Raw genomic sequence first — 25910 nt, forward strand, 5'->3', positions numbered from 1 at the left:
TTTAGGACAAACCAGCTATTTATTTAATCAAAATAATTTTGCTGAAGTTAAAAACAGAAGCTACACAAGTGGCTGTTACAAAGGCTCACGTTCTCTCCCTTCCAAATAAAACCATAATTGACACTGTATGAAAAAAAGTGTTTTAGGACTTCCACAGGAAGATTTTTTTTTTAAACAAATTTTCCATTTTTAACCACTGATCAAAAGAGCTAGCTGCAAATGCTCATTTTCTTAATTTTTTATGGGACCCTACCAAAGCAATAACATGAAACTATCACCTGCATTATACTGTAGCACATGTTAAAATTCACCACAAGAACACGAGGGATTTGTACAAGGCCTTAACAAAGTCAGCATAAAGGACCGGTACGTCTAAGTGACATCTCTGGAAGATCTGATGTCAGTCTTATTTTTGTCCTGTAAGACTACAGGCCATATCTGCACATTAAAACACACATTCTGCATTGGAATCCGATGATTCTTCTAGGACCTTGAAGACACCCATTTTTTCCTTTTTCATTTTTTCAGAGGTCTTCATTTGATCTAGGATTAAAAGAAAACAAAAATCAACAGTAATAGGTAAAGTGTCTTCAATGTTACTATTGCAGATCTGAAAGTTGTATGGATTTTTGTTTGGATCTGGAAAGCAAGTTGATAAAATCATTTTGCTCCTTCATCAACAGTTTGCTACTGAAGATTTGTCCTTGAAAATATTTTTCGGTTCTGTACTTTAATAATAAAAAAAAAAAAAGAGATTCCATTCTGGCTAAAGCTGAATGGAGATAAGCAGTTTTAAAATCTGCCTGAACTAGTCTTGTTTTCCTGAGAAGAAAACAGAACGCAGTAAGCCTATTTAGTGAAGTTACTAGGAGAAACACAGAAAATTACCGCTCTAAGCAATATTCTCTTCTAAATTTCAATTTTCTAAATTTTAGCACTTGCAATTACTATATTGCCCTTCCAGTGAATATAAAACTAATGAAAAAGTATTGTCTTCATATCAAATTTTATAATTATGGCTTAGAGGGGTAGGATGTGGCATTTCAGTTTCTAAAGCATTATCTGCAGTTAGCCGTAGTAAATATTCAGTACATACCACTAGACTAATGTATTTGTATAAACATTTTTTCACAACTTTAATACACTAATTTTGCTTAGTATAGCCAAGAAGAAAAAAAAGAATAAGCAACCATTATAAATATGATGCACACTAATAACACAAAATAAATGGCACCTTCTCCAGCTTGGAGGAGAAACCAGATCGTTTCATAGACTGAACTTGTAAAGATAGAGACAGACCACATTATCAGTGCATCAAGAATAATGTTCTATACCAGCAGTCAGTTAACTGAAATGAGCAGTTCTATAAAACAATTTCTTTAGATAATCTAGGGAAAAAAATTAAGCATAGCAACAGTTGTTCTAAGGCAAATTTATTTTACTCAAAACTATACATATCACACTAATTTAAGGCTAGCTATCATTTTTACTTCTAAATTCTGGAATGATGGGGTTTTTTTCCTGTATCTATGCTCTGAGGCTTATCTCTCAAAGACACTGAACGAAACAAAGCATACTAAATCTACCGTTTAGACAAATTGGACAAGAATTCTTTTCCTTTCTCAGAAAAGTTAAGGTTTTCTTTAGAATATGTTGGCCTGATCAAGCACTAGAACTTGCAGACAACCTCAAAAATTGTGTGTGGTGGTTTGGTTTTTTTCAATATTTGATCCACTGACAAACCACAGTAACTCTGAAGAGCTCAAATTTTTTCCCCAAAAAGTGTTAATACTATATTTTGAATTATGATAGTATCAAAACAGATTTCAAAACAAGTTTGCTGAAATAAATATTTTCTGAGAATAATTTCTATCTTGATTAATTACAGCAATTTACAGGGAAAATTGCTTTGCAGAACACCTCCTAATCTATGCTTTTCATTCACAGTATGCTCAGGGCACACGATGCATGAATGTGGTTTTCTGGAATACTTTTGTTTAAGTTCTGTTATTTCTTCTTCAGCAAATGGTATTGGAAACGTCAGCAAAGAGGCCAAAGAATCCTTTTTCAGATGTAGGCAATGGAAGCTATGGCAACTTTTTACATACAAAGACTCCTACAAAATGTGAACTTACTGTTGAACAGGAAAAAAAAAAAAAGAGAAAAAATACAGTTGAAAGAAAACTCTGACTTACCAATAAGATCACTTCTATCCAAGAGTAACTCTAGATCTTTATCACTGATTACTTTTTCTTTAGATCCTTTAACCTCCCTGTTGAGAAAGAAATAATCTCTCTTAATACAGATAACAGCATGTTAACAGTTAGTATTCCATAGAAGTCAGTTTTCCCACATAGCAGAATCCCTAGGACATTTTTTCCACTATGAAGATCCACATACCACTTCATAAGACAAGAGAGCTATTGACAGCTGCTTGCAAGCTGCAAGTTACAAGCTCATGGTCCAAGAAAAATATGAAAACTGCATACCTCTCATAGTCTCTGGATTTCAGTAATTCTATTAATTCCTGAGGGTCCAGGCAGCTCTTTGACTGTGCTAGACCAGATTTGCCACCTTTAAACTGATCTGTAAAAAGGAGAAATTTTAAGAAAGTACACAGAGACAGGAACAAATCCTGTAAACTGGTAAATCAACGCTGGATGCACATATTGAACTAATTACTCTTGCACATCAAAACTACTGCTATGTTTCATTGTTTTAGTCCTAGCATTGTTTAGCCTTAGTACGGTAAACACACCTTAGGCTAATAGCCTAACTGGTGAAAAAAGTCAGAGGTACACAAGAAGTTTACATGCAGGCCTTTCACCTTCTAGCTGTAGTATGCAGAAGAACTGATTGAAACACCAATTCAACATGCACACACGCACACACAGAGCAGAAAAGCCATTAGTTCTACTTACAGTAAAAACATTGTAAATAAAGTTAGATGGTGGATGCTGAAGTTTGTTCCCTTTGTATTGTAAGCTGGTTGAAACAAAGTAAGCAGTATTAACCACAAGATAGGAAATACGTGAAAGATATGTGGTTTGCAGAGAGAACATCCCTCATTTTAATGGACTAGGCAGACACGACAAAATAATACACCTGACAGGTTGTTTTCTTGCGCTGACTATGCTAATGCCTATCCACGCACAAATCTGGATGTCAGCACAAATGTCCAAAAAGTTATACAAGACTATTACTTAACGAAAGCTGAGCATGGATGAAGTCAAGCTCAGTCTTGCACATTTCAAGGAGACAGGCAAGGCTTACTGTTCTGTGCCAAGTTTCCTCAGTTTTTATCAACACATATACCCATTTTATTGAGAGTCTTCATTGATCCCTTTTCATCACACTGCTGTTCTTCCCTATGCTTTGGTTTCAGAAGTCCTCCCTACACCTTTTCCCATCTCCCTCCAAGGACTGGCTGTTTCTCTGTGACATGCAAGTCAGATGCCAGTTCCAGAGGGGTTCGAGCTACAGGATTCTCTCCCACTAACATCTGCTGCGACACGCAGGATCCAGGTCCGGTCATGCACTATTAGTGATGCAGTCCCTCCCTTTTAGTTTTCAGAGTTTCACGAGCTACATGGCATTGAATTAGTGCTGTACAGATCTTGGGTTTCAATAATAACGACAAAAAAAATACAGAAGACCCTATCAAGCACTTAACACTTTAAATAGAAGTTTATGTTCATCATTTCCTCTTAGTCTGACAACTACTAGTTCAGCTAACATCATACTGGTTCTCATACAGTTTCCTAGGCAACTTTCTTCAATAAAACAGAAGCACAAGACGGAAAGAGTAACCTGGTGCTGATGCCAAATAAGCATTCTGCTTTGCAACAAATCCCAGTTCTTAAGCTCCAGAACTTGTACTGTACACATCCTACTTGGTTAGACACCACTGAAAGGCCTGACTTCAGTAAGCTTTGCAATGTCCCTTCCACATCCACTACTCCAAAGTTCCAACATTTTTTTAGATATTCAAAATTAGAGGATCCATTACATCACCTTTACATTTACACAGTGGATCCAAAGGTTCCCTGAGGGGACATCCCTACCTAAGCTACGAGATTTAGAAATGATTCACCAATAGTTACCAAGATAACTATTCAACTTATTGCAAAACTGAAGACATGACCCAACTTGACACTTGGCTTCCTTCCAGTACAACTAGTCACAGTTCCCGTAGCTACTATAATATACGGCAGCCATCTACTATTCGAGGCCATTCTGTTTTATGTGCTCATCTTGCCCTCTGGTTTTAATTTCAGGTTGGACCACAGTCAGATCATTAAAAACAAAATTTTTCTTACTTAAATTAGTCATTAATATGTCTACAAAGAGTTAGAGGGCAATTCTGGCAGTCACACCAAGACAGCAGTGGCAATAAGATTACAAAGATAAAGGCTATGGCTAGAATAAAGGAAGCATCTAACAAAGATTACTTAACATCATTCAAAACCAAAGGCGAACCACAGCTTAGGCTTGACAAGCAGTGCACTGTGCAGTAAACAGTTACAGGTGTGGCCTTTCTGCCCCTTTATGCCCTCATGAAAATGCTTTTTTTGCGCCCCCCCAATATTCTAAGGGAAGTTCCTAACCTCCTTTAAAGTTTAATATGAGGCTAATTATTGTCAGAGGCCCGTTACAAGAATTGTATTTTTCAAGTGAGCTTAGTGTTTGGAAAATGCTATAGGGAACTACTGTCCAAATATCACGAACAGAATAAGCTATGGAAGCAAAGCAGATTCCTGTAGGTCCTAAACAAGAAAAATTTACCCCCAAGAGAGACACTTCAACCCAATCACTTCAAGACCTTTGAGTACAACCAGATATACAATCAAGCACAACAATAATCACCATTGTTGCGCATATAAAATCAAGGACTATTGTTCTATTCATCACTGTTTAGTTGTTCACACAGGACTATTCTACCATGGTTATAACATACTGTTCTTAAATTCAGAAGGACAGATGCAAACAGGATGCTGAGATTTTTTACAGTGATTTTACAGCTCCAGGATTTGCCATCTCAACGAAGTTTAGCAGGAACCCCCCAGAAACCAACTTTCTATTCTCTACTCATTTCACCAATTTTAACAGGAACACTCCTTACTCAAGGAAGTTTACTAGTGCAACTGGAAAAATCTATCACTAAACTTCACATTGTGACACACTGCTCTAGATGTCATTAGATAGGCATATTGCACTAAATAACGAGCAGTTTAAACTGCAAGCAATAAGAATTTTTTTACCTGCTTTTCCATTTATATTCTGGTTAATTAGATTTTTAAAAGATAATAAACTCAGACTTGTCATCTAGCCACAGCATTTTTGATGCTTAAAGTCCAAAAACATTTGGGTCAAACAAACTAGCATCTTGCTAACAAGCTGCCAACAAGCCCAGAGCTCTACTCTCTTGTTGCCTGGTTTTACCTATATTTCTTCCAAGTAGGTTCCCTGTCCCATCCCCTCTCTTTTTCTCCCCTACCTACTAGTAAAGAAGTAGCCATAACATGTTGATTCCAGAAATGCTAGAAGTGCCCTTCTTTAATTTGCTGCAGAAGTTACCTACAGTGTGTTTAAGAATGCATTTTGAAACTTGTTGGGATGATGAAGCTTTTTGCATTTAAGAAAACATACTAAAGCAGTCACAACACAGACCAGTAAGAGTTCTCTCTTGAGACTTAAAGAGGGAACACATGCTTACAGGAAATCTTAAGAGAAAGATACTAACTTTTGTGGATAATCAGTTTCTCCAGCTTCCTTTTGGCAGCAGCTCTCTCCACAATCTTCTGGTCAATAGTATTTGCTGTCACAAGACGATAAACAACAACAGGCTTTGTCTGGCCAATTCTGTGACACCTGTCTTGGGCCTGCAAGTCCGACTGGGGGTTCTGAGCCCATAAAAGAAACAAGTTAGCTACACCATTAACTTTTTTTTTTTTAAGAGACATACCACAGACAACATTTTCAACAGTGAGCTCCAAGAGTCAGAGCGGAAGCAATAAGCAGGGCAGCCATGGCATAATAGAACTCTACATCTCTTTACTCTTAAACTTATCCATGACAAGCTCTGCTGCTGTAGGTGCACAGCTGGATTAACCCAACTAGCTTGGACTGCTTCTGCACTACGTGCTGCAGTTTTCAACAGATGGACATGTTTTGTATCACAAATTTAGCTGAGGGTGTTAGCTGTAGTTTTGTAGGTTTTTCTGTTGGGAGGATAAGAAAAGGGATTAAAAAAAAGTTTTCAGCTGTTTTTGAAGTGGGTCTAGCTTTCCTAAAGCTGAATAGTCATGCAAACAGCAGGCTATTAAAATAAAGTGAAGATGCAGAGATCTTCAGTCATTTTCTTCCATACCTCTCCTCTTCCCAGTCTCCAGACTCACAAGAGCAGCAGAATCCTAGCTAGCTAAAACACACATGGCAAGTCACAGGAGGAAATTCAAGAGGCTAGTACTAGCATGGCGGCTGCTCGAAAGAGTGAACCTGTAGAAGGTCCGGAGGCATTCAAACTTAAATAACAAATTGAAAGAAGGAAATGTATCTTCAACAGTAACAGAAAAAAACCTCCTGCTTTCAGTGTAACTCAGGGGCAAACAGGCTAGCTTTGGAAACCAACTCTAACTTTGCATTTGATAAGCTAGGACTTTTCAAATAAGGCTGCGTATTTCATATATAACAAGTTTGCATATACTACTTACTATTATCTTCATGTAACACCTCATTAAAGTTACAGAAATGGTCTATATCATAATGGGTTAGTAAATGATTATCAAAAGCAGCAATAAAGAAAGCATTTTATGACACATCACTAGGTTAACAGTCTGTCAACATACCCAGTCACTATCGTATATGATGACTGTGTCTGCCGCAGTTAAGTTAATGCCCAAGCCACCAGCTCTTGTACTCACTAAGAACAGGAAGACATCAGGGTCAGTATTGAATTGATGCATCTGGAAGAGAATTTGTCTATTAAAAAACAGCAGATGGATCAAACACAACACAGCTAATGTTTTGACAGACTTGTATTTAAAAAGATAAACACAGATAAAATACAGCATACCCTGTCAGAGGCCAAACTAAGGCTTTAAGCAGCATTGCACGCATTCAGGACAGGACAAGACCAAAACGTGAAGCAATTATATTTTCTCGTCTAATGATTCCAGTCAATGAGATGTCTAACACACAGAGTGGAGAAGACTATAGCAGGGTACAGACCAAATCACATTCACCTCCATATAACCTACCTAAGATGAGCACAGTCCAAGTTGGCAGAGCCTAAAAACGTATCTAATTCTTGACTAAAGCAACAATCTAAAATACTGATCCCAATTTAACTGCAACTTCCAGACACTCTGTATACCTCCTCCTCTTACTTCAAAATGAAGAGTAATGTTCTGGCCTCCTACTCAGCATCAAGCCTACTTTCACTGCAAGATGTTTCCAAGCGTCAGCACAGCTCCTGCCAGGTCTGCAATACCAGTCAAAACCTAGTCTATTTAGTCTGACCACTGACATGCTGGTAAGAAAACTGAAGTGTTTAGTAATTTTCAGGACTTTGGTCACAGCAGAGAAAAAGAAACTATCACCCCAGTGCCAGGTGGAAGCAGCTATCCAATCTCTCTAAAAGCCCCATATCCCCTGGGCTCTTCTGGACATCAACTGCAGCACCATCAGCAAATCAGAGAGCTGCGAAGAGCCCTCCTGAACTTAGACTGGTGATCTGGAAGACTTTTCTCATCCTGCACCCATACCACATTGTGGTAGGCACACAATCAACTCCTAAAAATCCCCACAAGCCAGTAGTACAAAATTTTACCAGCTTATTAGAAGTTACTGTAGCTTGCTGACATACTGCTAGTTAGCCTTTCCTCTTTAAGAATCAGCTCTAACAGTTGCAACCTAGAGGGTTTAGGGGTTTGGTTTTCCTCAGCCACATTGTGGCACAGGAAAAAAAATGGGGCAGAAGGAAGCACAACTTGAGCTAGATAATCTGTCATTTGCCACTGTTTTTCTTTATCTTCATAAACATTAGTGCATACTTTGGAGGCCAGATGGCAATTGCAGCACAGCCCCTAGGATACATCCTGTGTACTTCCTCCATATAGGCATTGCTCTTTTACATGCCTGCAAACCCTCAGAGAGGTAGTTTTCCAGAACGACCCTGCATGGCCGCTCTTTAGGATAAATATATGCCTCAGTAGTAAGGCATTCTGTGGTTATCTGAAACCATTGAAAGTATGCAAGAACAAAGGATTGCACTGGAACAAATCCACATGCAATTTCGGGCTGAAGTTACAGGTGTCCCACTAAAGTACAAAAACTCATATCCTGGAAATCCACTTTATTTGGCATTAGATTTGTAGTATGCTGCCGTAGATGCTAGCATCACACCCTGGCTGCTAGGAAACAATACATGCAAGGGTAAAACTGGGATTAGCATCTGCGACAATCTAGATATATTCTATACTTTACATTTAGGCAACAGAGTACTTGAGCACCCATCATTCTAGGCATACCCCAAGATATTGGTTACTAACACATTTCATTGCTTCAGTATTTCTGAGCTGCAGATACTAAAGCAACAGAAAGGATGTCAATTTCCAGCATAGATGTGTTTTGCCTATTAAAGGCTAAATGCTGTGTAAAATCATGTTCCAGTGTCACAGGAACAAGCAGGATTTGCTAGCAGGCTCAAAAGGCATGTATATCTACTTACATTTTCTTCTCTCTCCGAGTAGGACATAGAGCCGTCCAATCGACTAAATTTAAAGTCTCTCAGATAGCAGTAATCCATCAAAATATCAAGCATCATAGTCATTTGTGAGAACAACAAGACCTAAAAAACCAGAAAGATTCCTTAGTACCATTTTTGGGCCGTAAGGAGACAACTATGGCCCCCACGCCCAAAAATCATTAGTTTTACCTTATGTCCTCTCTTTTTCAGTTCTGGAAGCATTCGGTCCAAGAGTAGAAACTTGCCTGAATTCTTTACTAGATCTTCATCAACCTTGGAACAGGGGAGAGGGGAATTATATATTAGGATGTAAGGATACCAAAAGGTTTCCCTGACTCAGAAACACCAACAAAAGCTGTCTGAAAGCTTCTCACAGAAAACAAGCTTGTACCATCTTTTTAACTAAAAGCCTTAAGATTGGAAGCAATGCTAATTTTAGCAAACTGCAATGAATCAATTAAATCATGATGAAACTAAATCAAACCCCACCCTTTCATATGCCCAAATACTTAAAAAAAACCCTAGACAGTTTTCATCCCATTTCTGGAAGGAGAAACCCTGATGATTTTAATTCTTCCACATGGAAATGCAACATTGCTTCTTTCCCACCTTGTAATTAATGCACAAGGCTTCCACCTACTGGACAGAAGGAAACACTGTTGAATAAGTTATTACACATCAGGCCACTCACAAAAGTTCACAAAACAGGTTTTCACGCTGCTACATTACACTCCTCTTTTGCTCAAGAGTTTGTTAGATCTGATTCTTGCTATGGACTCAGAGCAGCTATTTAGAAACTTCTCAGGTCTGAGCCATACAGCAGCCACCTTGCTAAGTCCTAATCCATCTTCCTGAGCAGGTATGAGCTCCTGCAAGTGGTGTCAACTGTAAAACAGTCTGCATTTTCTACACATTAACTGATTTCCCCTCATCACCCAGACTGGCCTTTCATGCACTGACTTTACATTGATAAACTTCAACACCTTGCTCCTGAGTGCAGCTGAATCTGTTATCATTCACTGAACAGGAAACATGACTACACATGCCCACAAACTGACATTTAGAACGTGCAAGCAACTTCTAGTTTTTCAAGATTCTTTCAATTCAAATTCCTTCATACTTTCCTATATTGCCAACTGCTTTGTTTAGATTAAACTACCAGCTGGCCTTTGTGATATAATTTGGATTTTTTCCCTTTTAGGGAAGAGAAAGGATGCTGTACCCTCTGAGCAGACAACTCCATTGAACTTGGTTCAGCCCTTCAACATCTCACACTTAAAAGTTATCACTGCATCTCCTGCAACATGTTATGAACAGTTCACCAAGTTTTTGTTTTAGAAGTTAACCTTTTGAGGAGAGCTTGAGGCAGATGCTAAAACACTTTGAGTTAATGGAACCCAGCTACTGTTTTAATTCATTAACTTTGCTCCCAGCAGATGAGTGCTGCCATAATGAAGAACACTACAGCATCATTATGTAAAGGCTAAATGGGCACAGAGGCTGAACTGGTCTCTGCAACTGCTGCTGCAGGAAGCTTCAAACAGTGATTCAGTCACACTGATGGAATTCTATGGGGAGTTATATACCAAATACATTGAAAAGGTCATTCTTAACTGCTGATGGCTCACAGTCTATTGCTTTTTAGTACCTGGAATAATTTTTCTCCTAGTACTTTGACAATATGTACCTTGAATTGTTGTGTAGCAGGGTCCAATGGATATTCAATAAGATAGGGGTGATTACAGCATTTCCTCAGTAACATCATGATATTCTGCAGTTTAAGGTTCACCTCTGAATCCATGGGAATGCTGACTTCTACCACTGGCCTTGAAAAGATACGTCATCTTATTAGTACAGAAAGCGTCAACCTTATTATGCTACAGATACTGAAGAGAAAAAAAATAAAAGACAAAATCAAGCAATGGGTTCACATACTGTGTCAAATGTCCTCAAAATCACTGATAGTTAGTAAAGCCATTACCAGAAAAAACTTCTTTTAGTGCCACACTTGGCACCAAAGGCACAAGGGTTTGCCATTATTGGTTTAAAATACAAAAGGGCAGTCAGTAGTAATCAGAAGCAGAAAAAACAACTTGTTCAAGTCACCCAGCAGAAAAGGGAACAGACTCAAGCCCTCTCTAGAACAAATGGTCAGATCTCCTGTGGAACAATACATAAGCTATTCCAAACTCACCTCTCTTCCTATCCCATTTCAGCCACATGTACACATTGCAGGATCCACAACAAATACAGATATTTAGCTCTTCCACATCTAAGTACCATCTCCAACATAAGGGATACACGCATACCATAAAATTAATACAAACAAAATATTTGCATGTCTGTTCTTGCGAAGTACACTGGACTACAATAAAAATCTAACAAAATAAGTACATTTCAGCCCGAAGATTAATCTAGTTTTCCTTATGCCCAAGGGACTCCCAACCAATTTACAACCACCAACAGACCTTGCCAAAACCAGGAACAAAGGTAATTCCTCAGCTTCCTCAGCCCTGAACCTCAACTCTGATTTTAATCCCCAGAAAGTGACCAATACCTGTCACCAAAACAGCAATAACTGTGCTGGCCTTTTGGGTTCCAGGCCTCAGCTTAAGCCTGCATATTTTACAAAGTTTAGCAAGGAAACCACTCCTCCCTTTTCTCTAGTCTTGAGCCCAAACTTTGCTTCAAGTATTTCTGAGTAATTCTGCAAAAACCTAGTAGTTAACTGTAGTTACCACACCAGCATTATCCCTTATCCTGTCTTCGAGCCAATGAAAGATATACCTGTGAACGTAACTGGACATTGAAGACAAAGGTTTACATGAACCTTGCAAAGCCTACAAAACCTAGCAATAAGGCAAGGTCTTCAGCTGTTTGCCCTCGTTGCTAGCTGTAGCCAGGACCTAAGCTATTAAAATGAAATTTCAACTACCAATTAACTAAGATGAAGCAATTCTTCCTTGGCTGGTACCCAGCACCATCTTAGACCTTGAGGTTCTTCACTACCAAAATGTTTTAGCAGCCCAAAGGAATTACATTTCATACTTCGACATTTTAGCTCTTTCTGGATTATCAACAGCACTATTGTCACAGGACCTACCTAAGACTAATGAAAACAAGAACTCAAGAAGCAATTTTATTGCTAGATCCTGCAAAGGCCACAGGTCTAGGAGTAAAATGTCTTTTAGTTGACTGTCACTGTAATTCAGTGAGTGATGGTACAATCTAATCATTTCTATCATGGCCCAGCAAATATTAGGTAAAGGCAAAGAAACAGATCAAAGCTACAAGGACAGTGAATTACAAAATGCCATTCTTCTTGATCAATTTGAATAAGCAAAGCTCTAGAAGCAAGTTAAGAGGTAGACAGTGTAATAAAAATTAAAAAAAAAAAAAGGCTCTTTTTAGGGCAGGTACCTCTCTTTTTCTACTTCCTCTTGCATTTTGCTGATCAATTTTTCCAAGTCATCAGGTGAACCGTTATGTTCTTCGCAATAATCGACCAGTTTTCGGCTACGTCGTTTAGGCCGACCTGTAGGACTCAACTCAACTACTTCTTCCTGTGGGAAAGGATAATGTTGCCATCAACAGCAGACAGCTTCAGATTCAAAGGCCTATGCTGACCCAAGAATTCTCAATACTGAAAAGAGGTCTCAGTGATATGCATCATGCACCACTTAGACTCAGCAGCTGTAAGCTTTGCTAAGTAGGAAAATGCAGCCCAAATTTTAAAGTTATATAACTGCAGATTTTGAAAGCTTCTGCTTGATTTTTAAAGACCGCATTAGTACCTTACCGATTTTACAGCAGAAACTGTCAACCCTATGAAACCTGTTGCCTTTTCCCCCACAGGCTACAAGTGATCAAGAATGTGTTTACACTCATATTGTGTTAGTTCTGCGTCCACTGAGACCAGTCACAGTAACTGCCATTGAAACAGTGGGATCAGACTAAAGATTTAAGCAAAAACTGGGTTAAGTTGCAATGGTAACAAAGCAATACCAATGTGGTTTTGCCTATAATCCATTAATAGCAAGCACATTTCTAACATCCCTATCAGAAGATACCTCATTATTTCCAAACAGTTTGCTAATGGTGCGATTTACAATGGCAGTATAGAAAGTTTCTTGCTTCTTTGCCAGTGGGGCATACACCACAACTTCTCGTTTAGGAGGAACCTCAAGAGCAACATCAGATTTCAGTCTTCTCAGTAAGAAAGGTGTCAGAATCTGAAATGTTGATCAGATGTGTTAAAATTACTCAAAGCTCTCAACATGGCTAATTTAAGAAATAAAACATAAACACCCCCCACAAAAACAACACACAAACAAGTCTACTGATATAATGTTATTTTGACAATTTAAAGCAAGGGAGATAATTTGCAGAGTTACATATTTCATTTTTTAATATGGATGCTACTCCAAAACTCTTATGCATGTGCTGGTAATGCATGTGTTTACACACCACAACCACTGACATTTGAAGAATTTTGAAGTGTTTAATAAAGGTGCAGTAGTAACTACATTACAAATAATTTTCAAATTATTGAAATAATTTGACCTTTCAAATAATTTTCATTAACTGGAAGGAATTTTATTATCAAACACCTCATTTTGGTTGTTATATTTCTTAAATCAAGTTATTCTGGGAAAGCCCCAAACCTTTAACCGAAATAAGTAATAAATTTCATCGAGAATTATACCTAGAAGATACTATTTATATCTCTCACCACCAGCTTATGATGGAAAAATGATAGTTCTGTAAGCATTTACTTCTATACCTCCCCTTAAAAAGTTGTGAGTGTTAATTTGGTTTTGAAGACAGGCACATTATACAACTAGTTTGTCAAAAGGTATTCTGTTCAACACCTAAGTTACATAAATTCCCTCAAAGTTATCTTTCAGTAAAATAAATATACTAATCAAATCTTTTGGCAAACAGAAGTAAGCAACTGCAATTAAGGTGGACTAAATTCAACTCAGTTCCAAGAATAAAAATGAATCATTATGAAAGAAGTACATTGTTCCTTTCAGTATTTATAAGGGCTGTAAAGATTGAAAAAAAAAAAAAAACCAAAACCACCAAACAACCAAAAGTCTAAGGAAGTCTAGAAGTGCCACAACAAAAGCCTCAGGCCCACGTTTCAGCTCCACAAACAAGACTTTGACACACTTCATAATAATCATCAATGTTAGAAATAAACCATGAAAAAAACAAAAAGAAAAAACCTGATGTAGCATATGCAAGATGTTTTGCTCCCTTTCTTTAGCAATAATATCTTCAGCAGTTTCTGTAATGCTGGTAATGTCAAACCAGGATTCAAAGCTATAAAAACAAAGCAAAAAAAAGAGGAATAGCTTACTTCATAGCTATTATTCTTCATTATTTAAGTATACTATTCTTCTCTTATCCTGCAATTTAAGAAAAACAAAACGCTAATATTCATCATGAATACAGGGTGAACAGGAGGTATTTCTGAAATATCCCTGTCAATTCAAATGCTTGGGTTTTTAAGTGATTGGTAAAAATACTTGTATTAGTTGGAATACTCACTATGATCTATTACGTTCAATCTAGTCTATGGTTTTTTTCCAAAATTAGTTTAAAGACTGGTTTGGCAGTGTTCTTCCACCTCACCCCCTACTGCTTCAGAAAAGGATCCAGCTCCCATGTGTCCCATGTCTTCCAGCCTCACACAGCTTTCTGCAGCACCAGGCACCTACCAGACAAACATCTCCCCCCAAATGCTCTTATCTTAGCTCAGAGTTGAGCTTCCACTATCCATAGAACTGACAGTTACTTCCTTTCCTTTCTGAAACAACTAAGTGTAAAGGCAAGACATATTTCAAAGCCTTTACCACCAAATAATCACACCAAATTACAACCATACCATAAAATAGCTCTTCACACGCTGATACAAGTTTAATTATTAAAGAGTCACAATAATGCCCAAACAAAACAAAGGGGAATAGTTTTCACCATCAGATCACAACTTACCTTTTTAAATCATCAAACACATCTGGCAACAGGAAGTTAAGCAATGACCAAAGCTCTGCCAAGTTGTTTTGCAGGGGAGTACCAGTCAAAAGGAGTTTATTGTCTGCATTAAATCGTTTCAGTTCTCTGATAAGGCGGCAGTTCATATTTTTAATCCTGTGACCTTCATCCACTATCAGGTATTTCCAGAAACAGTGCTACAAAAAGAAAGGATATTTCAGTACATCTTAGCTTTACTCCATCAAAACATGTGCCAGATGAGGCAAGCAGCACTAATAAGACTAATACTGTCCATTACAAAGATTTTTTATTTACAGTTGTTTCTTACTTTGCCAGACTAGAAGAGCTGAGTCCAAACAGTTAATACTATACGCCTGCTTCACAGTAACTGCATTTAGAAAGCTTAGGTAATTACAATAAAACTCCTATAAGAAACTCATCTCGCTGAAAAAACCATTCTGATGTTAACCATGATATTTATACACCAAGTATAGCTTTTTAGTACAAGCCTCCCTCACCATCACCTACAGAAAGGTAATGAAAAGAGCAGGATATGCTTTACTATCTGCTTACTTCACTTTTTGGGTAGCATTTTGTTTGAAGAACTTCCTAAGCATAAAATTCCAGAGCCACTGCTACCAAGGAAAAAAAAAGAAGTGAATGCCAATATAAACGCTACAGTAGGACACTCATTGAAGAGACTGCATGTGGGGGGGTTTTCACTATATTGAAATGCATTGCAATTGTGATGAGGCATTCCATCCATCCTAGGGCTTTCAGAACTTAGATACCTGCAGGGCATTTCTGTCTCGCATTGCTATTTCAAAGGAAGTAATGACCACAGGATGGATTTGCAGTGATCCTTGTCGCCCATGAATTTTACGAACCAGCTTACGACGTTCCTGCTGAGCTCCGTGATAGAGCATTAGTGGAATCTGAAAAAAGAGGTTTTGAAGTCAGGTGAACTGAGCTAAAGAAGACAGTAGAGATAATTAGCTTTGTTACAAGAAGGCTGTAAATACATGGCAAGTCATGACACGGTGTGTAGTAACCACACAAACAATTACAATTAGACTGATGTTCCATACAGAAAAAGTTTTAAGGCAAAGAATTAGAATAAAGAATTATGTAATTTGTTCTTTTAAACCTAAGGAAGAAAAAGAAAAAGAATTTCTTTTACCTCTGGAGTAAATCTCTTGAATTCAGACATCCAATTTGGAAGAGTAGACAGAGGACCACATACTAAGAATGGACCAGGAACTCCTCGCTCCACCATCAGTGCTATTGTTGCAATACACTGGATTGTCTTTCCCAAGCCCATTTCATCAGCTAGAATGCCATTGATACCATTTTCCCAAAGCATCTGCATACACAGAAGAAGAAATGTAAATGCAAAATAGCCAACATACGTTAAGAACAATAAATACCTTTAGGAATGTAACACTTGTAGAAATTCTCTACCAGGCACATTTTATATTACAGACAAGTAAGATTTCTCCATGATGAAAATAAATACAAGCATCTTGTAAACCCCAGACATTCATATGTAATGTGCTTCTAGCACATTAAATGCCTGACTAGAAAGCAAAAACTAGAACAGTAACAGAGGAAAGGATGTAAATTAGTGTTATAATCAAAAAAGCACTTCAGCTGCAAGTACCACTCACACTACTCAAATCTTCACCCATCCCAGCTGCAAAGAATTCCCTTAGCTCCCTCCTCTAAGAGACCAAGTTATTGTGCTGATGTTTCAGTTTTATCTGTTCAAGTAGCTTCTACAGGAACAGCTGCTTCACCGTAGGAAAAAGGTGCAATTCCTGAGGAACACAGCCAGCTGTCCAGTAAAAGCTCTTTACGCAGACACTGCCCATTCTGACAAATGACAGAGCAACTTCTCACAAAAGAGCAGACAGACACAAAAGTGTTCTGTGGCTACTGTATTGTATAACTTTGGCTACTATTCATAAAGGTGGTTATTATCACTGAGCTGTGTTTTCCCCTCACAGAATAGGCCTGTCTTCCCTACGAACTTCCCAGTCACAGAACAGAATGTTTGAGTTCAGTGCCACTCACTCATGAGATCAGCCTCAGCCTGTAAGAACAAGATACATATGCTTGGCGGGGAAAGAGAAAAAGAAAGAAAAAACCTAAGGGTAATATGAGATCAGTAGCAGCATGAAAATTAGTTCTATCTGGCTCTGATAATTAAAAAGCAAACTTGCTCTTATTTGGCTTGCAAGCAAAACCAGGTAAAAGTTAAATATGTATGTGGGCAATCTTTATTTCAAGCTTCTTTAGTTTTTTTATTTCAATAGCTAAAGACAAAACATTTTTAAAACACTGTGTTAATGTTACTAGTTAGATTCCAAGATGCAGAGAATGGAAAACGCATCTGTGTCAGGCCTGCAAGACACTGGGTCTTTATAAACACCTATGGGCTAGGTATTCAAACCCTTGAAAGAGGGTAAAGTAAAACTGTCCCTTAGTAGTATGCATGGTCCTTCTGGTTTCACAAAGTATTGGTAAGGAGAGGCTGAAAAGACAGTTGAGTTGAACAAGAAAACAGATGGAGAAACTGAAGATGGAGAACACCAAGCAGAAAGTCTAAAGAAACATTTACAAACACAAATATCCTCCCCATGCTGAAACATTATATCTCCTGCTTGACAACTTTTTCATAACACCAGATTCTTGTAGCATGAGAAATCATAAAGAACTATCTCTCTCTTCACCTTCCCTGTACCAACTATGATCACAGTCTTCCAGTGGCTCTTTCCCTACACATCTGTTTCCATCGTCAACAGATTCAGTTTCATCAACAATTGCTACATACCCGTAGCCACTCCATGCCTTCCACTTGGTACCACCGCATTATACCACCAGTAAAAATCTTTGGCTGCTGAAAAGGCACTGGTTGTCCATTAAATTTCCGTACTGGATCAAGGAATTGCTTGGCACTGTGTCGTACAGCTTGACACAATCTATCCTTAATGACGCTATTTGAGTCTCCGTTTTTCTGAAGGTTTTCTGGACACAGGTTGTCAGAAGAGCTTTCATCCTATAGAGAGAAGTTCAAAGAACACGTGGATGTGGCAAGTGGAATGCACATCAAAGGCTAGCTAACAGTAGCCCAATACTTTTGCCCAATTTCACAGAATTTACACCTGTCTTAACGTGCAGTGAAGTAAGACAGCCCCTGACACAGACTTTATTTGAGTAACTGTCAACTCAAGAGTAGAATTTATTTTTCAGATTAACATTACTACGTAGGTACATGCCAACATGCAAAATTTCAATGCTTTATATGCATTCTTTACTCCTTTAGAACTGAAGAGCAGTGATACCTACCGAAGCGACTGGGCCTGTAATTTTCTACCCATAAAAGCAAGCAAACTTAAAACCTTCCTCATAGCAGCTAGCATTTAATACAGCTATATCGCTTCTGTAAGCAGATTCTAGAGAATGGTGGAAAGAAATGCATACTGTGCATGTAGCTTTTAAACTACAGCAGCAGAGACCACACCTGTTATCTCCGTGCTTGAATGCTTAAAAATTACTGTCTTAAGGTCTTACACACCAGCATAAATATTTCGTAGTAAATTCCTATTTCCTTTATTTTTGAAACTACAGGTGTTCTATAAAGTATAAATATGTTCAAATCCAGTGGTTAAAAAAATAAATTAGCTTGGATTTCTGAAAATAAGTATTTAAGTGCATTCACTTGCACCATTCAAAATCCTACTTCAGGACTTCAATATCTAGCAGAGAGATGTTTATTTACAGGAGAAGTTTAAAGAGATACTATAAAGTATAAAAAGCCTTCCCTCCCTTTGAGCTTAACACACTTAGACTGCAACAATATGTGCAAACATACCTGATTTTCCACTTTACTTTTTTTTGCCACTGATAGTATTTCCTGGAAACAAAGAAAAAAAAAAAACTATGCTTATGCACTTTTCAACCTTAAAGGCTACTACAATTTGTATTTCATGAGATCTTTTTACTGAAGAATCTGGACATACTTTAAAAAGCTTTCCATACAAACCTCATTAATCATGCAAGTGACTCTAAACAAGGCCACACACCAGTGAATGCATTCCAATTACAAAGGGTAACTGAAAATTCAACTGGCAACATAGTCTCTTCACAGCTTGCCTCCCCAAAGACTTAAAAAATAATATCTGAATTCTACAGGTTTGACAACACTGCTTGTTACATAGATCTTTGTTGGAAGGAAGTCATATGTTACAGACTACTGATGCCTGTTGGTTGATAAATCTCTGACAGCAATGTACGAGAATGTATTGCTCTAAAATACAGATGTCACACATCAATTGCCTCACCAGTTAAAATCTGTGCTACGAAAACCCAGACAAGCCTATTTATAGTTATGGCCTACCTCTTTGGACATAATTTCTGAGATGTTATATGTCCCATCTTCTCTCCCTCTCTTCTTTTTTGCACCTGTCAGATAACATTTGAGTTTATACAACACATCAAACATTAAAGAAACTAAAAACACCAGTACTGACAAAAGGCAAAGGCTAATACCGTACCCGATTTCTCCTCTTTGGAATCACCTGGATTTTGACCCTAGAAAATAAACAGAGGAAGAAGTTCATCATCGTATGCATCTCTATGACAGATATAAAGATGTAATCAGCCTCAAACTGTTGTCTTTTAAAGCTTCGTGAAACATTTTTACTATTAAGCAATTTTTAAAAATACAGCAAAAAATTCCTGCTTATCTTTATTACTTACTCAGCATCTTGGCTAAACAAACAATCATTGCTAAAACAAAAACCTCAAGACAAATTCAAACCATTTTCTTTAATATAAATCAGTCTGAAGCATCTTAAGATGACTGTCATAGGATGCAATTTTTTAAGCACTTTTATACAGTCTTATTATAATTAAAATAAATATGGTCTACTAGATAGATCCTGCAAGTCAAATACTGGCTACAAATACTGGCTAATCTAACTTTAATTTATGTACCTTAATCAAACTGACATCCTAATTTGTTAGACTTTTATTCAGAAAGTTGCATAAAATAGCTAGTTAATCTTACCTTGGCAGATTTTAACATCATCTCTCTCTTTTTTTCTAACTTCTCCTTCCTCTTCTGTTCCTAAAAAACCCCAAATAAACCACACACATTTCTTATATTTCAGTAACACCCACAAGAGAACTATCCATTAGAGAAGTGATAACAGGCATAGATTACATTGGTAAGAGTTCTGTGTACTCTACAGATTTTTGTTTTTGCAATCTCACTAAAAGCCTCTAGTCTGATACAGTTTGAAATGATAAAGTGAATAGTTTAAACACTTAAATACATTAATTTAGGAAGACTCCAACAAAAGTATTCCAAATTGCAAACTCCTTAAGATGACATCTATTGCAGTAAGTTTTCCATGTATGCAGCTCCCCTTTAACTTCCACATATTACCACTTGCATTCATTGTGGAACAGAAAGCAATGTAAATAGCCTACAATGCCTTTAATGAAGAAGTGCTTTCATGTCTTGAAGAATTTAAGATTCATTCCATCTACTATTTCTACTTGCTGAAAGCAAAAGACCCTGGTATTTATCAGATGGAGCAAGACTAACTACTGAAACATACATTCTATCAATGCAGTAACCATGAATTCAAGCTGACAGTTAAACTCGAAAAGCATTTTAGAAAGGAGGTTCCTGCAGTCTGTCAATGTTGCTTTTATGAGAATGTTGTTGCACTGGATCTTTTCCTAAGATTCTCCCTCTCTCTCAAGTGTAGACTCTTCCAAGCTTGTCCATAAAGGTACAGTTAAGAAAGTCAAGATAAAGCTAGACATGAACTCAGCAGCCCAAGGATTAAAAGAAACAAAATATGTCAAATCATTTTATGGAAGCTCTTGTTTGGGAACAGCATGGTCTCAGATCACTGTAATTTATAAATTTGTTTGAGGGAGGTCTACATTAGCATCCTGAAGACATATCTCATCCTCAGCCTTCAGTAACTAACACAAAAAGGCTGCACAACAAAGGCAGCACAACTGCACAAAAAGGCTCCTACTTGTCAAGTTTTTGTATCTTATATCCTCCCTCCAGGTTTTCTAGTTCCCTTAAACATTGTTTCTTGTTTCAAATACTTGTTTTCTCTTCCTAGCACTCAGGCCAACAGAAGAATTGCAAAGATATCAGTGCCACCTTTACACTGTGATTTTAAATTATAATTCATGCTCTTCACAGTTTGATCAATCTATTAACTTACATAAATTCTGAATATTGTGCAAAGCACTGCTTCATTCCTGGGCAGTAGTTCTTGTAGATTTTCATGTTATTATTGCAATCTTAACAGCATTTTTACTTCAGTTCAAACAGCAAGATGGGGAAAAAACCACACAAAAGCCAAACCAAAACCAAACACATGGCAGCCCATCTTAAGAATACCCATGGCAGACAAGAATACACCTACCTCTAGCTGCTGCTGTTCCATTTTGGTTAGCAGGAATTTGGAATAGATGTTGCTTTTTTCAAGCAGATGTTGAAGCCTCTTATAGCGCATTTCACTCGACTCCCTGTCCCAAGAAGTGCGAGCCTGGCCAACACAAAGAGATGCCAAGTATTTATAGAAGCTTCAGAGTTAATACTTGTAATACAATGAAGGGTTTTTCTCCGGGATAACTACACACACCCACACCTTTCCCTTCCAGTCATTATACATCTACGATTTGTGAGTGTATAGACTCACATGTACCTATGAAGTGCTATAAGATGAAAGAAACCGAGAGTTGCATTCACTTGTGTATGTAAACACATGCCTCCAGTGCAGTGTAGCACAAGGTATCGAAGGGCTCAAAGGTACCTCAACTTGATTTTATAGATTTGGAGCAAAATTAGATTTAAGTTTATTTGAAGCCTGGAAAATTTGTGAGGAAAAATCCACCTACCCGGCAAAATTCAGCACAGTTTTTCAAGTATTGGTTGGGATGCCTCCATGTGCCATTTGCACAAAGGTACAGTTTTTTCATTATGAACAAGATATTCAGATAGCTACAAATCCATCATACCTAATTTACAGAGGTCAGGTCAATCCCCAGTGTTAAAACACTAACTTCCTGCTTTGCTTACAAAACCCACATAGGCTTTTACAAGTAACTTCTGTTGAATTAGTCAAGGCTGTGCATTTAGAAGTTTGCAAATTACTCTTTAAAACTAGATCAAGACTCCCCCCAAAAGTAAAAAAGCATTCACCAGTCTGCATTCACCTGACACTGCCTGTTAGATTGAGATATCAAACAAGTAAAAAGGCATAAATTAGCATCTCCAAGAGAAAGCCCAGCAAGGTAAGATGCAGAGCTTTAGGAGATGCTTATCTATGCCCTATGCCGTTGCCTTCACAAGAAACACTGGGGGAAGGGCACGCTAAGACAGAAAGGCAGGGGAATCTCCCACAGCTAAACAGACTAACAGGCAGGGGAAAAATGGTATTAGCTCAATCATGGGACAAACTGTATAACACAGGAAAGCGGTAGCATGTTTCTCTCCCCAGAAATCACATATTTATTTTCCACAATTAGTACTCTATGTCATTCTTATCAGGTAGCTATCACCATGTTCTTTTATGAGAGGAAGATCTATCTCCACAAGTTCTCTGTGGGAAGAGACTGCTTTCCCCTGACTCTCCATACAGTTTTTATTTGCTTCTGCTCTCCCCAATCCAGATTTTTTCCTTCAGATGAAAAGTACCTGAGCTAAGAAAGACCAACCCTTGATGGCAATGCCAAGAGAGAATATAATTAAAACTGAACTACGTCTTTCAGCAAATTGCTATTGCTCACTTTTTATTGGAGTGAACACAGCATCCTTACATTAATTGGTCAATCTGAAGGACTGTTCCCTTGACCAACTGTGAAAATGTCAAGGGGGAAAAAAGAAAACTCAAAGACAACAAACAGCACTGAACTCATGGTTTCTCCACTTTGTCCTTTGATTCAAATCATCAAGCCTCAAGAAAGCGGGAATTTCCCCCCGCCCCTTTTTGACCGAAAAGGTCAAGAATTTGCCACTCTTTCCTCACTCCCCAATCTTATATATTTGCATAGTGGTGTTTTGCCATCATCCCACAGAAAGAATAAGTGATTCCTTTGTTGAACTGCTGAACAAATCTTGGGCCCATAATTGGGCTTTGCACCAAGCGACAAGCATAAAAAACCCAGAAGCTTCAAGAACATCAACTGCCCCCAGGATGCCAGTAAACCTGGGTTTAACGACATGAGTGACTTCCCTTGGTCTGAGTGGCCCAATTGCACAGAGAAAGCATGACAGAAGCACACAGGACAGCAGAGAGATACCCTTGCTATAGGTAAGCTCTGTGGATTCTCAAGAAATGAAGAGAATACAAAAAAAACCCAGCCCTATCACATTATAGCATTGATACAGAAGTGGTTGGTTGTGAAAGAAACTAAATTCTAAGTCCTTTTCTCAATACTTCCTGTGCAATGAGGTAATTTGCTCTACAAGGGTTTCCTCCTTACCCTCCAAAAGCATTGCCTGCAAATTTTTAGTTCCAAGTCTGATCAAGGAATACCTGAAGAGAAGTTCAGACAGACTCTATCATGACTTACTGTTTGCAAGAAAGAAGATTATGAGACTTCTGGGAGAATAAAGTATTATTTTCTAACTACAGTAGCACAAAATGCTGCAGTCTAAAAACACACCTTTATAAATCACAACTTTTCTTAGGGAAAAGAAAAAGAGTAATTAAAGTTAGTTCCAGGCCTTAGAAATTGTATTTTTCATGCCCTTAGAATAACACTTCAACTTTTAAGACAGGAAACAAACAACCCTGATTTCTCAAGTACTTTGAGTAATAGCATTAGTTCTTTAGAATACAATTCCCAGAAGAGCATTTAAGAGAAGAGTTCTTTCAAGCTTATATTGCCTTATGCCTGAACCACAATACCTTACATAGTATTCTGATACCTCGATAATTTGTATGAGTGCAGGTCTAGAGGCATCAAGTTTTCATGTTCTCTCTACAAAACAGATTGGTTAGTATCAACCAACGTTTAATACCAACACATGAAAACATTCACAGCAAGAGAGAAATGAAACGTAACGATCATGTCGTGTGTGTCAGGGACATATCATTTCCTGAAAGCAGTCTGTATCTCCTGCAACAGAAGCAGAGAGAAGTACACAAACCAGGCACCAACTCTCAGGATGATTACATGTACCTTTCTCCCGGCAGTGATGCCAGCGATGGCATGACACCGATCCTTTTCAGGACGCTTTTTAAGCCAGGCCACTTGCTTGATGCTGTTGCTGCCTAAACTAATACCTGCCACCAAAAGAAACGCACAACCGGGCTTATTTCTGGAAAGGATAAGTGGCATTTTTATAAGCGTCCTGCAGAGCTCTAATCATGTCGTTTGTTTGGTGGGTTTTATAAAATAAGGAGGAAAAAGAGGAAGAGAAACGTTATGTACACCCACAGAAAACGCAAAGAAAAGAAAAATCTTGCCTTTAATATTTCAGAGAGGAATTCAGAACAATGTAAACATACTACCCTTTCTGAAATCAGCCTACTTTAAAGGCACGATATCTTGGATTTTTAGGCTCGGGATGACAAAAGTAAAGCGGCAATCTTCTCATTGCAAACTTAAACGCGTATAAAACGCAGCAAGCTTCTTGCTGACTGCCAGAGCCCACCATTAGCCTTAAAAAGAAAGGCCTGCCGTGGATGATCAGAGACGCTTGTGAACCGCAGCATCCGCCCGCCCCTCAACAGCCCCCCACGTTGGTTTGTTTGTAAATCAAAGGAGCCGCAGGACACCGGCCCCGGCCCCCAGCCGCCGCCCGGTCCCGACAAACCCAACCGGCCCCGGCCCCCCCGTCCCTCCGCGAGGCGGCCCCGGCTGCCGTGCGGGGTCTCGCCGCCCACCACCTCCTGGCCGCCCCTCACCTTCTCCAGCATCTGCCGCTCCTTCTCCAGCCCCGCCGCCTCCAGCTGCTCCTCCTCCTTCAGCATGGCCGGCGTGATCACCGCTGCCTCCGCCTGCTCCCCCATCTCCGCTCCCAGCGGTTCTGCAACGACCACGGGGTTTGACCACGGGGGGCCCGACCGGCCCCCCAACCACCGGCCCCCCAACCACCGGCCCCCCAACCACCGGCCCCCCAACCACCGGCCCCCCAACCACCGGCCCCGGCTCTCACCGCCGCTGCTCGCCGTGTTATGGGCCGGCATGGCCGCGCGCCGGGGCCGTTGTGGGCGCGAGGCGGTCCCGCGCGCCCCGCCAAACTCCTGCGCGCGCTGCCCGACCCGCGCGCTGCCCGCTCGCCTACCCGCCTCGCGAGAGCAAAAACCGCGCGCTGCCCAAGCCTCGCGAGATGAGGCGGCTCGCCCCGCCCCGCCCCCTCACGGACCCGCCCCCGCGGCCATCTTGACTCCTGGCAGGCCCGCCGTTACGCCGGGCAGCTCCTGGGTCCGCCCCTGTTGGCCGGTGACTCGCGTCAGGCCTCAGCGCGCGCTCGGGCCTTCCTGCACAGCGCGGGGCTCCACAGGCCGCAGTGAGCCCTCGGCATGCGGGACCTCGTCCGTGTTAAGCCGTGCTTCAGGGCCTGTGGTGTACAGGCCGCCTTGACAGAGCCGCCGCAGGCCCATACTGTCAGCGGCCGCCGGTCGGGAACGGCGTGATGAAACTGCCCGGGCTTCATGATCCTGCTTCCCTCTGGCAGCAGGAGCGGCACCGGTACACCCTTCTGGATCTCCACCGGGAGAACGGACATAGCACGGGCGGATATCTCCGTTAGTGTGAGGCCCTGAATGTTAAAAGACTTCCGATGTGTGCCACGAGAGGGCAGAGGAACGCTTAACACCCGAATGAGAGCTGTACTTCCCTCAGCCGACGGAATACACTCTCCCAAAGCACAGTCAGAACACAAACAGTTTAGCTTCTAAATAACACAAGCTGTCAAAATAACTTTGGGCTTATCCCATCACCTCAGATCCATAAAAAAACTGCCGTGCTAGTTAATTTCTTCCACCTGACTGTCAAATGGATCACTACTTCAAACTTGCTCCGCACAGGTGGGGATCAGAGCTCCTAGTTCTAAAAAGAGACCTGGAAAGGGAGAGGAGGGAGGAAAGAAGCAGCAGAAGAACAGACAAGG

At 39.5% G+C, this 25910-nt stretch overlaps 1 protein-coding gene across 1 annotated transcript; it reads right to left on the minus strand.

The window, feature by feature from the left end:
- On the minus strand, window positions 1–25081 carry HELLS (helicase, lymphoid specific). Its single transcript, XM_054206857.1, has 22 exons — window positions 24954–25081; window positions 24703–24824; window positions 21211–21333; window positions 19821–19880; window positions 19306–19342; window positions 19149–19213; window positions 18624–18665; window positions 17583–17807; window positions 15930–16112; window positions 15541–15684; window positions 14750–14946; window positions 13981–14077; window positions 12820–12981; window positions 12170–12312; window positions 10437–10575; window positions 8939–9022; window positions 8732–8851; window positions 6849–6965; window positions 5744–5903; window positions 2490–2586; window positions 2196–2272; window positions 1–543 (listed from the first exon to the last, which is right to left on the minus strand). Exons 1-22 carry the CDS (start codon window positions 24982–24984, stop codon window positions 446–448), a joined length of 2523 nt encoding a protein of 840 aa, XP_054062832.1. The 5' UTR covers window positions 24985–25081; the 3' UTR covers window positions 1–445.
- Between the last annotated feature and the right edge of the window lie 829 nt (window positions 25082–25910).

The sequence above is a fragment of the Rissa tridactyla genome, chromosome 6, assembly GCF_028500815.1.
Source record: "Rissa tridactyla isolate bRisTri1 chromosome 6, bRisTri1.patW.cur.20221130, whole genome shotgun sequence".
Classification (NCBI taxonomy): Eukaryota; Metazoa; Chordata; class Aves; order Charadriiformes; family Laridae; genus Rissa; species Rissa tridactyla.